This window comes from Nestor notabilis, unplaced genomic scaffold (genome assembly GCF_000696875.1).
Source record: "Nestor notabilis isolate BGI_N333 unplaced genomic scaffold, ASM69687v1 scaffold16560, whole genome shotgun sequence".
In the NCBI taxonomy this organism is placed as follows: domain Eukaryota; kingdom Metazoa; phylum Chordata; class Aves; order Psittaciformes; family Psittacidae; genus Nestor; species Nestor notabilis.
The window spans coordinates 23,272-35,723 of record NW_009912608.1 but is presented as its reverse complement, the minus strand read 5'-3'; the positions used below and the strand labels follow the sequence as shown (position 1 = coordinate 35,723).

General features: G+C 45.6%; 1 protein-coding gene across 1 annotated transcript in view; it reads left to right on the top strand.

Annotated features, from left to right (window-relative positions):
• Positions 1 to 2,043: 2,043 nt before the first annotated feature.
• Positions 2,044 to 12,452, top strand: part of ERO1L (ERO1-like (S. cerevisiae)) — a gene marked incomplete at its 5' end in the record, with an annotated part of 15,093 nt that continues 4,684 nt past the window's right edge. Inside the window, 10 exons of the mRNA XM_010020364.1 lie at positions 2,044 to 2,216; positions 3,766 to 3,849; positions 6,532 to 6,570; positions 6,957 to 7,036; positions 7,128 to 7,201; positions 7,529 to 7,649; positions 8,415 to 8,452; positions 9,953 to 9,964; positions 10,945 to 10,971; positions 11,142 to 11,234. Of these exons, the coding sequence (XP_010018666.1) occupies positions 2,044 to 2,216; positions 3,766 to 3,849; positions 6,532 to 6,570; positions 6,957 to 7,036; positions 7,128 to 7,201; positions 7,529 to 7,649; positions 8,415 to 8,452; positions 9,953 to 9,964; positions 10,945 to 10,971; positions 11,142 to 11,234 (741 nt within the window). The remainder of the gene's footprint in view (positions 2,217 to 3,765; positions 3,850 to 6,531; positions 6,571 to 6,956; positions 7,037 to 7,127; positions 7,202 to 7,528; positions 7,650 to 8,414; positions 8,453 to 9,952; positions 9,965 to 10,944; positions 10,972 to 11,141; positions 11,235 to 12,452) is intronic.

The following is a 12,452-nucleotide window of genomic DNA, read 5'->3' as shown; positions in this document are numbered from 1 at the left end:
TCTGCTGCCTTTCCTGCAAGGGGGATGGTGCCTGCTCTGTTTGCTGTTCCACAGTGTTCAGCAACCCTTAGGTTGGTCGAGTGCATTAAAAGTAAGAGGGGGAGCCCCTTGAATATAGTCCAGTACAGTCTTAATTCTTGTGCATCCCCCATCTGCCTGTTTGTTCCTCGCCTCTCCTGGAGAGCTTTTATGCCACCACCCATCAGTGCACTCTGTCACACTGCACAGGAGCTGCCAGTGTTTCCAGCCTTGTTCTGCTTGTCTCTGCTTCCAGCTGTCCTGTGCACAGAGAGAGGGCAGAGATTGGACATAACACCCTAGAACACTAGCATGGGGTACATCATTTCTGTGCTTTCTCCTACCAGGATTTTTTAGGCTTTCAGGGACAGAAGACAGTTTCTCATCACAAACTGTGGCAAACATCCCATTCTTTACTTCCTAAATCAACAAGATCAATTTAAAACAACTGTCTGGTCTTAAAACTCTGAATTTATCTGATCCTGGGGAATGGCAGCTTGCCACATGTTGTATTGCTACATCCAGGAAAAATCCCTAGTGTGCTGTTGAGAGTGAATGATTAGTAATACATGATTTCTGGCCAGGGTGACTGGATGGGATCCACCCAGGGGTGCTGAGGAAGCTGGTGGAAGTGCTCACCGAGCTTCTTTCCATCATTTCTCAGCAATCCTGGCTCATTGGAGAGGTCCCAGCTGACTTGAGGTTAGGAAACGTGACACGTGTCTACAAGAAGGGATTGAAGGAGGATCTGGGAAACCACAGACCTGTCAGTCTGACCTCAGTGCTGGGGAATTCTATGGAGCAGATCATCTTGAGTGCTGTCATATAGCATGTACAGGACGTATGCAAGTGATCATGCTCAGTCAGCATGGCTTTATGAAAGGGAGGTCCTGCTTGACTAACCTGATCTCCTTTTATGACAAGGTGACCTGCTTAGTAGATGAGGGGAAGGCTGTGGATGTTGTCTACCTGGACTTTGGTAAAGCTTTTGACACTGTTTCCCACAGCATTCTCCTTGGAGAAACTGGCTGCTCATGGCTTGGAGGGGTGTGCTCTTTGCTGGGTAAAACTGGCTGGATGGCCAGGCCTGAAGTGTGTTGGTGAATGGAGTTAAATCCAGTGGTTGGCTGGTCACAAGTGGTGTTACCCAGGGCTCAATGATGGGTCCAGATCTATTTAAAACTACTTCTTTGTTGTGCAGCTTTGTCATCTGGAGAGTAATCTATGTATCACAAACCCATAGCGGAATTCGTGCTACTTCTTTTTTTTTTTTTTGCCTCTTCAGGGCTTGAGTTGTTCAGGATGATGCAAGAAGTACTGGCTTTCTACATCACATTTAAACCAAACGTTTTTTTGTTGAACAGCTCTCTGAGGTGAGGAGAGAGCTTGTTCTGCACTTGCTGTGGTTCTGATTAAATCAAACAAATGGCTGAGGCACAGCTGGTTAACCACAGGGACTTTCTTTGGGTGCCATGATCTTTGGTGGCATTCTTGGAGCACAACTGGTCCCTTATGCAAATGCCAACTCTCATCTGTGTGCCATCCTACAGGAGTGACAGACTGAGGCGGTCACAGTCGGGAGCCTGAGCTGGCAGTGCCTATGGCTCCCAGCTCTTACAGCAGCCAATATCAAGGTCTTGCTGGATTTGGCCTCAACCAAAACATCTGGGATCATTGTAACTGTGTCTGATGTGTGGACAAGGGCTGTGTGGGTTTTGTGTATGTGTGTGACACATGGATGTGTCCTGTCATTTCTGCTTTTTAGAGACAGAAGTGTCCATCTGATGCCTATTACTCTGACATCAGTGAATTCTAATATATCTATGTGTGTTAGAGGAAAAGTGCTGCCAGAGAAAACTGCCTGTCCCAAGCAACAAATACGGGACACCTCCTAAAGGATGCATCAGAAGAAATTCTCTGCCAATCATCACAGTCTGGTTTAATGTTGTTTAAACTTAACTAGTCAAGTTGCTGGTAAAAGGAAAGACAATTCTGAATTGTTTTATTGTCTGCAGTGTTAAAAAGCACTGGTGAAGTTGTTCATATTTGGTTGTTGTTGTTGTTCTTTTATCCAACAGGTTACTGGCCATTTAGATGACTGTACCTGTGATGTAGAAACCATTGATGCCTTCAACAACTACAAGCTTTTTCCTAGACTGAATAAACTTCTGGAAAGTGACTATTTTAGATACTACAAGGTAATTTTCTCATAAAAGAATAGTATTTATTTTGTGTGCTACTGCTTTTTTCTCCTTTTCTTTTTTCAACTCTCCCTTGAAGTTATTGCTGATCTTTCTAAAATCAGATGCCTACATTTTAATCCTGATCTTTTAAGAACACAGTCAGTAGGTGGATTCTTCTATTATTAGGAGAATCTTAATGTCATACAATATGCTTATGAGATGCACAATTTTAAAGGTATTTCCTTATGCATTTTTCCCTCTTAAGAACTTAAGCAGTAAACCAATGAAATGACTCTTTCTGTTGAGCTGTGGCTGAAAAATGTTGATGACCAGAGATCCATGTTGCATAATGAGTGTCTCCATAGTGTCTCCCCATTGAGGTGGAGAGCTAGGTTTAGTTACCAGGCATTTGGGTGACATGATGGCTGTTACTGCCAGACCGTTGGCATGAGACCACATGAATGTGACTAAACGTGGGGTTTGTTTGAGTGTGCTTGCCTTACGGGGTGGTATTTTACCTGCTGCGTACAGATACTGAACAGCGACTGTTGCCTGATTGTTTCCACAGACAAAACAAACATTTTCTATAGGAATAATTTTAAAAGTTCCCAACTTCACTGAATTAATGGGCCCGTATATAAAATCACAGGGGTAAAGTTGCTTTTCCCTGCTCACCCTCTCTACCAAACCCACAAAATCTTGTTAATTGTTTTGGAAGAATAATACTTGATACCAACTCACAGAAAAGGAAGACTAGGCTTTGTTAAAGAAGTGCATGTCCTTTCCCCTTCCCATGTTGGGATTTGTAGCAGAAATACTAAGATTGGTCTGAATGAAGCATGAATAGAAATGCCTGTGTGTGAAAGCACCAGAAGAACCAGCAAAGCAAGGATTAAAAGAATAACCTGTATTGACAGCAAGGACACGAGTGATAGCAATCAGTCTGGTGAACACCAAGGAGTTATTTGTTCCTGTCATGCCTGGAAGGCTCACACACTGACACATCCAGGTCACAGATGACTTGACAGCAGAAGAGCTGTGCTCTGGGCACAAGCGCACGGCAGCAGGGCTCTAGGACATCCTCTCCCTGTTCCTCTGACAGGGAGGCAGGCTGAGTTCTGAAGATGCCCAAAGCAAGGAAACAAAATCAGTGGGGAGCAAACGTCCCCTAAGATTCACAGAGAGCGAAGTCAGCAATATTCCAAGGCCGACAAGTGACTGTTGGCTCCTAAAGGATACAAACTACCTGGCCAAAAGCTTGTTGTGGCTTGACACGAGCCTTGGGATGTGATGAGAAATCAGTGGCCTGTGTCCCCCGTCTTCTGTGTTACCATAAACAGTCCTGGTCAGGTTGCACAGGTGCACACATCTTGTGTGAGAGACAAGTCAATGAGTGTGAGCTTTTTATATTGTTAAGATAAATAACACCAACTGTTTCTACTGTCACTGCACTCCACCTTGCACTAAACCTGAAGTCTTGCAGTAAGGCACTGACGATGTGTGTTGGTAAATCTGGTGTGGTTGCATGGAGGAAATGTGTAACAGCATACTATGTTATTTGCAGGTAAACCTAAAGAAACCTTGTCCTTTTTGGGATGACAACAGTCACTGTGGAAGAAGAGACTGTGCTGTAAACCCCTGCCCATCTGTAAGTACCAAATCCGTTCTTTGACCTTTATTAGGCTTTTTGCAGACCAAGAGGAAGAAGCAGGCAAATGACTTACTCATTATTGTAGCTGCAGCAAAACTGTGGCTCTGATGGAGCTTTCTTAGGTGCAGTAATACTGGTATCCATGAGAAAGGCCAAAATGCTAAATTCTGACAGTTTAAAGGAAAGCTGGGCTTTTAATAGCTGGACCTTCCATGAATGGCTAAAACGTTGTCCTGGACCCTCTTATTCTTGGCGTTAATGGGTGGGTATTGGGCAAATCCACTGTTGTTACAAGAAGTGCCTCTTATGTTAAATGACAGGATGTTCATAGTTGGCCAATGAGCCACACTTTGGTTTGCAGTTTTGGCTGATAAATTCAACCTTTCCAGCCCATTCTCTTTACATGCAGTGGCTCTTCCAGAGGCCAGTATTTTTTTCTTAGTATGAAAGCAAACACTCTTGACCCTGTCTGCTGGACAAAAGAAAACACCTTGACCACAGGTGTCTGCCTGAAAAGAAGGGGATGAGACAGCAGGTAAATCAGAACTTGGTCGCTGGGTTGATAGAGGTGGTGAAAATACCACCCAGTCTGGCTTTGTGGGTCACAGCCAGCAACAGGCTGTCTCACCCTTTCCTTCCCCAGTCTCTGGAGCCAGTTGTATGCTGATGGTGCACAGGGGAATGCCATGCCAACAGTGTGATGAGTGCTCTCGATGGCAGAAGCCTCATGGCCCTATTCACATGCGTTTTCCCAATGCAGTAGTTTATTTTCATGTATAATTTAATGTCTGCTGCAGTGAAACAGGTGTCTGTCCCCTTCACCTGCTAACTACCATGGTGCAGTGTAGCTGTTAGCTGGAAAAAACCCAGCATCTGAGCTGATACAACACCTTGGAAGATTCTGGTATGGGGGGGTGTGTGGATATCACTTGTGTTACGTAAATTCTGATATGTATGTTAAATTTGTCTTCTACTACTCTACCCCTTAAACAAGTGTCCTTTGCTTCCCTAGTCTTCAAAAAGCACTTATTATGGACCCATGGAAATAGTGATTTTTTTCCCCCCCTCAAAATAATCCTGAATTTTGCTTAAATACTGTTTTCTTTAAAAAGAATGTCTTTAGTAATGATTATGACCGATGTGATGGAGTAATGTTACAATTGCATTAGTATTAGCTAGAATCATGGAATACCAGGTTGGAAGGGAACTCAAGGATCATCTGGTCCAACCTTTCTAGGCAAAGCATGACCTAGACTAGATGTCCCAGAGCACCGTGTCCAGCTGAGTCTTAACAGTGTCCACTGTTGGGGAATCAACTACTTCTCTGGGAAGATTATTCCAATGGCTGGCTGTTCTCATTGGGAAAAACTTTCTTCTTGTGTCCAGTTGGAATCTCCCCAGGAATAACTTGTGTCCATCACCCCATATCTTTTCCATGGGACTCCTTGTAAAAAGGGAGTCCCATGGTAAAAGGATTCCCTTTATATACTGGAACATGGTGATGAGGTCTTCCCTGAGCCTTCTTTACTCTAGGTTGAACAAGTCCAGCTCTCTCAGCCTTTCCTCACATGGCTTCCCAGTCCTTGGATCATCTTTGTGGCCCTTCTCTGGACCATCTCCAGCCTGTCCACATCTTTTTTGTATAGTAGAGACCAAAACTGAACATAGTATTCCAGTTGTGGCCTGACGAGCACTTAATAGATGGGACAATGACATCTTTATCCCAGCTGATGCCCTTATTGACGTAACCCAGCATCCTACTGGCTTTCTTTGCCACAGCTGCACGCTGTTCATTCCTATTGAGCTTGGTCCACCAGGACCCCCAGGTCCTTTTCCACAGATCTGCTCCCCAGCCAGGTAGATCCCAGCCCGTCCTGCGCTCTTGGACTGTGTTTACCCAGGTGCAAGACCTTACACTTATCCTTGTTAAACTTCATAAGGTTCTTGTTAGCCCACAATTCCAGCCTGCCCAGGTCATCCTGCAGGGAAGAAGTTGTTCTTATTTTAAGCACTGATTGTGTCACTGCTGTTCTTAATTGTTTTAATTTGGGTCCATTTTATACCAAAAGCAATAAGAATAACTTATTCATTGCTTAACTTTTCTCTTCATGTGCTACTTGCCATCATAGTATTTCCTTCTGCAGTGTTGAAGTGGGTTTACTGCCTTCCCACTGGTGAAGGAAATGGAAGTTGAGGATGGAATTGTCTTGGGCCTGCTGCTTGGGTTGTGTGGGGCTGGCAGGCCAGACACTAAGTGATGGAGTGGCAAACGGGAAGTTTTGGAATGACGTGTATCAGTCGTGCAGTATCTGAGGAGTGCCGGCATCACTGGTAGACAGGATGTCACCAGCTGACCAGAGGTGTTCCAGCTCCTCTGGGGTTTATATTGGCTTCCCCAACCTCGTGCTTGTGTAAGCAAAACATAACCTGATGTAGCTGCGTGGCAAGCTGCTGACCTTTTGAGGAGTCTTGCGAAAAATCCAAATAAACCACCCAAGAATATTGCTTAACCTTAGTCTGTGGAGGAGCCAGGAGTTTGATGTGTTGTAAGCTGAGCTGAGTGCTTTGATTACCTTCTAACTACTAGAAACTGTGGTAACCTTCCTAATCTTTCTCAAAGATTAGGCTGAAAGGCCTCATCACCTCCACATGAAACACATGTTCCATTTTGTCTTTCAGGACAAAGTCCCTGATGGAATCAGATCTGGAAGTTACAAGGTAGGTGTGTCTGTGTACACAATATGACAAAGCGTGTAAGGCCAGTTCCATGTCCCTGCAGCTGATAAAAGCTGCCTTAATCAGATGGGCAGTATTTGTGCCTAAATTTTCACCCTCTTCAAGTGTTTGGCATGCTATAGAGCCTTTGAGGTGGCATCAGGGACAAAATGCCCCTACGGCAGGGCCAGAGGCAAAAAACTGCAGGTCATGGCAATTGCACAAACCTTTGGATATCTACAGACATCCTGTGGAAGCACAGGGTGGGATGAATCATGAAAATGTTCCTGATGCTTAACCCAGGTTAAGGTATTAAAGGCAGACTCATAACAGCAAAAAACCTGTTTTTTAATCCTTTTCTTTCCCCACCCCTTTGTTTTTCAACCCAGTACTCGGAAGAAGCCAATAATAATCTTGCTGAAGAATGTGAAGAAGCCGAGAGACTGGGAGCTGTTGATGGCTCTTTGAGGTTTGACTTCCTTCTCCACAGTCCTTACTCTTCTTGAAGGAAACCTCATATCAGTGCTCTTTCTGATTGTCTCTTTCCACTTCCTTTGCAGCGAGGAAACCCAGCAGGCAGTGCTCCAGTGGACACAGCACGATGACTCTTCAGACAGCTTCTGCGAAGCTGATGGTACAGGGGCCTCGTAGATCTGACAAGTCTTGTAATGGGATTTTAAGCACCTCTGCAGAACTTTCAGGACAGTGTGTGATATTCCATATATAGCATTTCTTCTCTATTCCACCTCCCCTCAGTAGTTTGTAAACAATATCATAGAATCGTAGAATAGTTGGGGTTGGAAAGGACCTTAAGATCATCTAGTTCCAATATGATGCAAAGATCACTGGCAAAGCTTCATCACTGCTCAGGGTCTTGCCATGTTTAGGAAGTTAGCAGCTTAGATGGAGATGACAGTCCTTCACAAGTTTTTTGTCACTGACCCAGCACTCTGCTTCACAGACATCCTTTCTCCTGACGCGGAGTACGTGGATTTACTCCTGAACCCTGAACGCTATACTGGCTACAAAGGACCAGATGCCTGGAAAATTTGGAACAGTATTTATGAGGAAAACTGCTTCAAGTAGGTGCTTTGGGAAACAGATTCCACAAGCTTGCAGGTGCTGATTTTTTTGCAGAGGGGCTGCATGTGCTTTAACTGTCCCATTAATCCCCATCCTCCTGTCTTAGATGCAACGCTTGTGCAGTGTGGGCTGTCAGGGGAGGGGATGAGGCGTGTGGCTGCCCCATGACCCCCCCTTGGCTGTTGTTTGTACCATGGCTTGCCCTGGTGCAGGCTCCTGATGCAGGCCCCGCGGTGTGGCGAAGCAGCAGCCTGGCAGGGGCTGCCCAGCTCTGGTGTGATGTGGTCTTGGGCACACAGTCCTGCCCTCCCCAGCCACCACCTAGGGGAGGTGAGCTCTCTCCCTGGGCTGTGCGCCAGTTTGAGCTCTGCTGGGGGTACCCCTGGGGCTGATGCACAGTTCTGGTGGGCACTGGTCTGCAGTCTTGACTGTGGTCTCTAGGGCTCTCCTCTCCATTCGTACTAGTGTACCATGCTGCACCAGGGCTGTGCGATAATATGCATCAGCACTTCTGTAGGCACTCAAGTTTTCCTAGCTGTTTTTAATAAAGAAAGAAATAAAAAACCCCAAAACAACATGACCTCAGAGAAAGCCTCATTTTGCCCTGTCCTTTTCCTCTCTGAACAAAGCTAAAGCACAGAAGGGGTTCTTAGATCTCCTTAGGTCATTTGACTGCAGAGAAATAACTATTTCTGCTGTACTGTGTTTCTGCACAGCAAGGAGACACTAACTTATTTACATGTCTTATTTAAATGATTTTTTAGGCCTCAGAATGTAAAAAGACCTTTGGAATCTGATAGAGGTGAGTCATTTATTTATTTCACTAAGTACTGATCTTAGCCCCAGGAACAGTAAATACTCTCTTGACCTACTTCTCCTATTGAATGCAAAACGTGTTGTAGCTCTTGATCATATGTAGAATGTTATGGTTAACACAAGGGCATCTGGAAATGTGGCTTTCTAGGATTCATCATGGAGAAGGAAAGTCTGATCTTCCACTCCTGGAAGAAATGTGAAATTTGGAGGGACTGGGAACAGGGCTGAACTCTGAACTCTCCCTGGGTCCCTGGTTTCTGTATTCAGCAATACCAAACCATTTGTGATAATCTGAAATGAGAACCTGGCTGGGGTTGTCTGTGGAAACCATCTAGAAAGAGAAAATCTGCCCCAAAGGAAAAGACTATACGGTGTAAATGAAAGTAGGGAAGGATTTTGGAAGCACGAGAGCTTCTTGCTCAAGGCTCCTAGGAGACCCCACATCTCCTGATGCCCCATTGTGCCCAAACAAGTAGAGTATCCTCAGCCTTGTTCCCTGTTCGTTTGACCTGAACACTGCCCGAACAATGCTCTCTGGGGGGATCTCGTGATTTTTCCCTGAACTGTGTAGGTGCTTCCCCCCTCCCTTGCCCCTTGTGCAAGGAGTGGCACTTCAGGAGCAGCACTGGTGAAGGAAATGTACAATGTCCTTGAAAATACCAGTGCTTCCCTGGACCACCTCAGTTCAAGGCAAGATCTGAATGAAGTAACACAGGTATGTTGAGGGGAGAGGGATACCTTTCGCAGATGAGGAAGCAGGAGGACATGAAAACAGAGAATCTCATACCTGCCAGAGTTGTTGCAAGTGACAAACTGCAGGAAGCAGGGATGGGGTCTTTGAGTATCCTGTTAGAGGTCATACAGGAGATCTCTGGCAGAGGTAGACAGTACTTAAAGGGGCCTACAAGAAAGATGCAGAGGAACTTTTACAAGGACAAGGGGGAATGGCTTTGAACTGACAGAGGGGAGATTTAGATTAGATATCAGGAAGAAGTTCTTCCGTGTGAGGGTGCTGAGGCACTGGCACAGGTTGCCCAGAGGAGCTGTGGCTGCCCCATCCCTGGCAGTGTTCAAGGCCAGGTTGGACACAGGGGCTTGGAGCAACCTGCTCTAGTGGAAGGTGTCCTTGCCCATGGCAGGGGTGGAACTGAAAGAGCTTTAAGGTCCCTTCCAAACCATTCTATGATTCTGTGATTTATGTCCCTTGTTTTCTGGTCTCTGGTTCAGCTGTGTGGTGGTTTTACTTGCTTTGCAAATATCAATCCCCTCCGTGCTGGTCAAGGTCATTCAGTAGCATTGTTCATCTGGTATGTTCACTGCCACAGCTCAAGATGTTCAGAACATTCCTAAGCCTCCCTGGAGAGGCTCATTGTCTTGTCAGAGCAGATTAACAGAGCAATCTTAATGCTTGTGCTTTGGGGTTTAATTTTGGTTGTGTGTAATTTTTATCTCTTTTCCTCCACCATTCCTTTTTTTTTTTCATCAGGAGACGATGGAGGTGAGTGGCACTCTATCTGGTTTTACTAGTAACAGAAACAAATGTGGTGTCTCTGTTGTGCTGTCAAGAGCTGTACCATTAGCTAGTGCACCTGGTTAGCAAAATCTTTTTCCAGGCAAATCAGAAGTCGTCTTGAAATTCTATCGTGTTCAGGACCCTGTGTAGAGATCTCCCTGAGCTCCCTGCCCCTGGGGTCAGCCCATCCTTCTGTGGTCTTAAAAAGCACTAGCAGGTTTTTAAGACTATGTGAAGATAGTCACTGAAGTGTCGTAAGTCTTCAGGGACAGGACTTGTGCTGTGGTTATTTCAGCACTTGTTGTTACTGAGAGAGCAGCTCTCAGGCTGGAGCTTTGCGAAGACTCATAGACAGCCAGTAGGAGCTTGGTACCCAACTCCCTCAGCCCTGCAGGGCTCACATCTGGGAGAGGCTGTTCTCTGGAGCACTTCACCATCTGCAGCACAGGGCCTGTGTGTATGCCATGTCTTTCTGTCTCCACATTATCTCCAAATCATTTTATGTTCTCCAGATTACTTACAAGCAAGTAGCAGGGGTAGTGTGAAACACTGCCTTGTGTGACTGTACGCACTTGGTTGCACTGTGTGGGGTTTTTTTGCTTGATTGGGTTGTTGTGCTGTTTGTTTGTTTTATAAACAGCAAAACAAAATGCCCCTCTCCCCACCTTGGCCAGAAGAGAAAAGCAGTCCATGCTCCTTGCGTCCCCCTGTGCTGTGCTGTTCTGCAGCACTTGCCGAGATGGGTGGGAAGACCATGTGCTGTGTTTAGCTGCTTGTATTATAGAAGCATCCGTCAGAAGGGTGGGAGAAAAACTATTTTCATGCACTTTTAACACTCCCCTCCTGGCTTCTGCGAACCGGAGCAAGCAGAGCAGCTCTGGGGCTGGCCTTGGAGGTGGTTTCAGGGCACCAGGCTTGGGCAGAACCCTCAAACTGATGTGCTTGTTTTCCTCTTCTGTTTCCAGGGCACGCGTTTTACAAGTGGCTGAAAGGTAATCCCTTATCTAATCTTGGTTGATTTTCCTGGGATGAACACAGAATGGTCATGGCATGGGTGGGAGTTACTGGCCACACTCAGGTGGGGTTAGATTTCTGTCTGACAGCTGAGACAAGAAAGTTCAATGTAAGCTTTCAATATCTGAAGCTGCCCGTTTCTTTTCAGGTGTCTGTGTAGAAAAACGAGCTTTCTACAGGCTCATTTCTGGTCTCCATGCAAGCATCAACATCCATTTGAGTGCCAGGTACCTTTTACAAGGTAAATGCTACTTTCTGCCATAGCTCTCCTGCATCACTGCTAAATTGAGACTTCTATGGCTCCACTAAGTGCTAGCTAGAGCCCGTTCCTGCAGGGTTCAGGCCTCTGTCTGCGCTCTTCTCTTCCCTCCCTCAGCACACCAGTTGTGTAACAGAATTAGGAATGCAATTACCACATGCCTTCAGGTCTGAAGATGGCTGGACTCTGCTCTGTACCAAGACTCCCAGCACGTATTCCTTCTATTCTTCCTCTGAGGTTATCTTGGAGTGGGTTTCTAATTGAGTATTGGGCAAGGAAGGGACAGCCTTTTCTTTAGCAACAATCTCACCTAGACTGTGAAATGCTGGGCTAGGCTTTCCCAGCACCTTTGATCCATTTCTGTATGTCATTTCCACTTCCTTTGCACGCCTTTGTCTGTAAGCAGCTGTCTGAAGGATCTAAGTTTCAACCCAGGGGCTGAAAATTGAGGGTGATGCGAGAACATGATTAGTGTGTCTCGTGAGGCCAGTGGCTGTGGCACACTGCTCGTGCAGCATGGGATGCAGGTTCTGACAGACTTCCTGAAGGATTTAGTCATGGTAGTCCAGAGAGGTACCTGTGGACCAAGCCTAACACCTTTATTCTGCTAAAGCTTACAAAAATCAAGCACAGATTTAGAGATAGCTGTTGAAATTTGGATAAGCAATTTAGATTTAACTAAGTAATTATATTTAAATCTCTACAGCTCACACAGGCCTTGCCTTGGTGGTAGACTATGTTAGCTGGGAGATGGAGTAACAAGAGAAACATCTAAGGCAAGAGATGAGTTGGGACTGCAGAGGGGATTAGGAAAATAAGGCTGGCTACAGACAGTCAAATGAGCGTCTTTGTCTGGCGTGTGTAGAAAGGGAGAGCGTCCGCTGGAAGGCTACAGAAGGCGATTTCTGCTCTGAGGTGTTGCTCCCTGGCACAGGTTTGATCTGTGCAAGGATCCATCAGCAGGTGTTGTGGTTGCCTTGAAGAGCCTACCTCAGCTCAGAGTTGGGAAGGAACCTTTTCCTGCTGGGTGATTTACAAGATAAAGCTTCTTCCTATTTTTTATTCTTTGTTTGTATACATTAGTTTGCTATGGCTGTATTCCACATTCTACTGTGTCCTTTATATAATCTTAAGTACACGACAGGACGAGCAAACAGAAATAGCCTTTGCAAAACTTCTGTGCTTGAGAATGGAAAATAG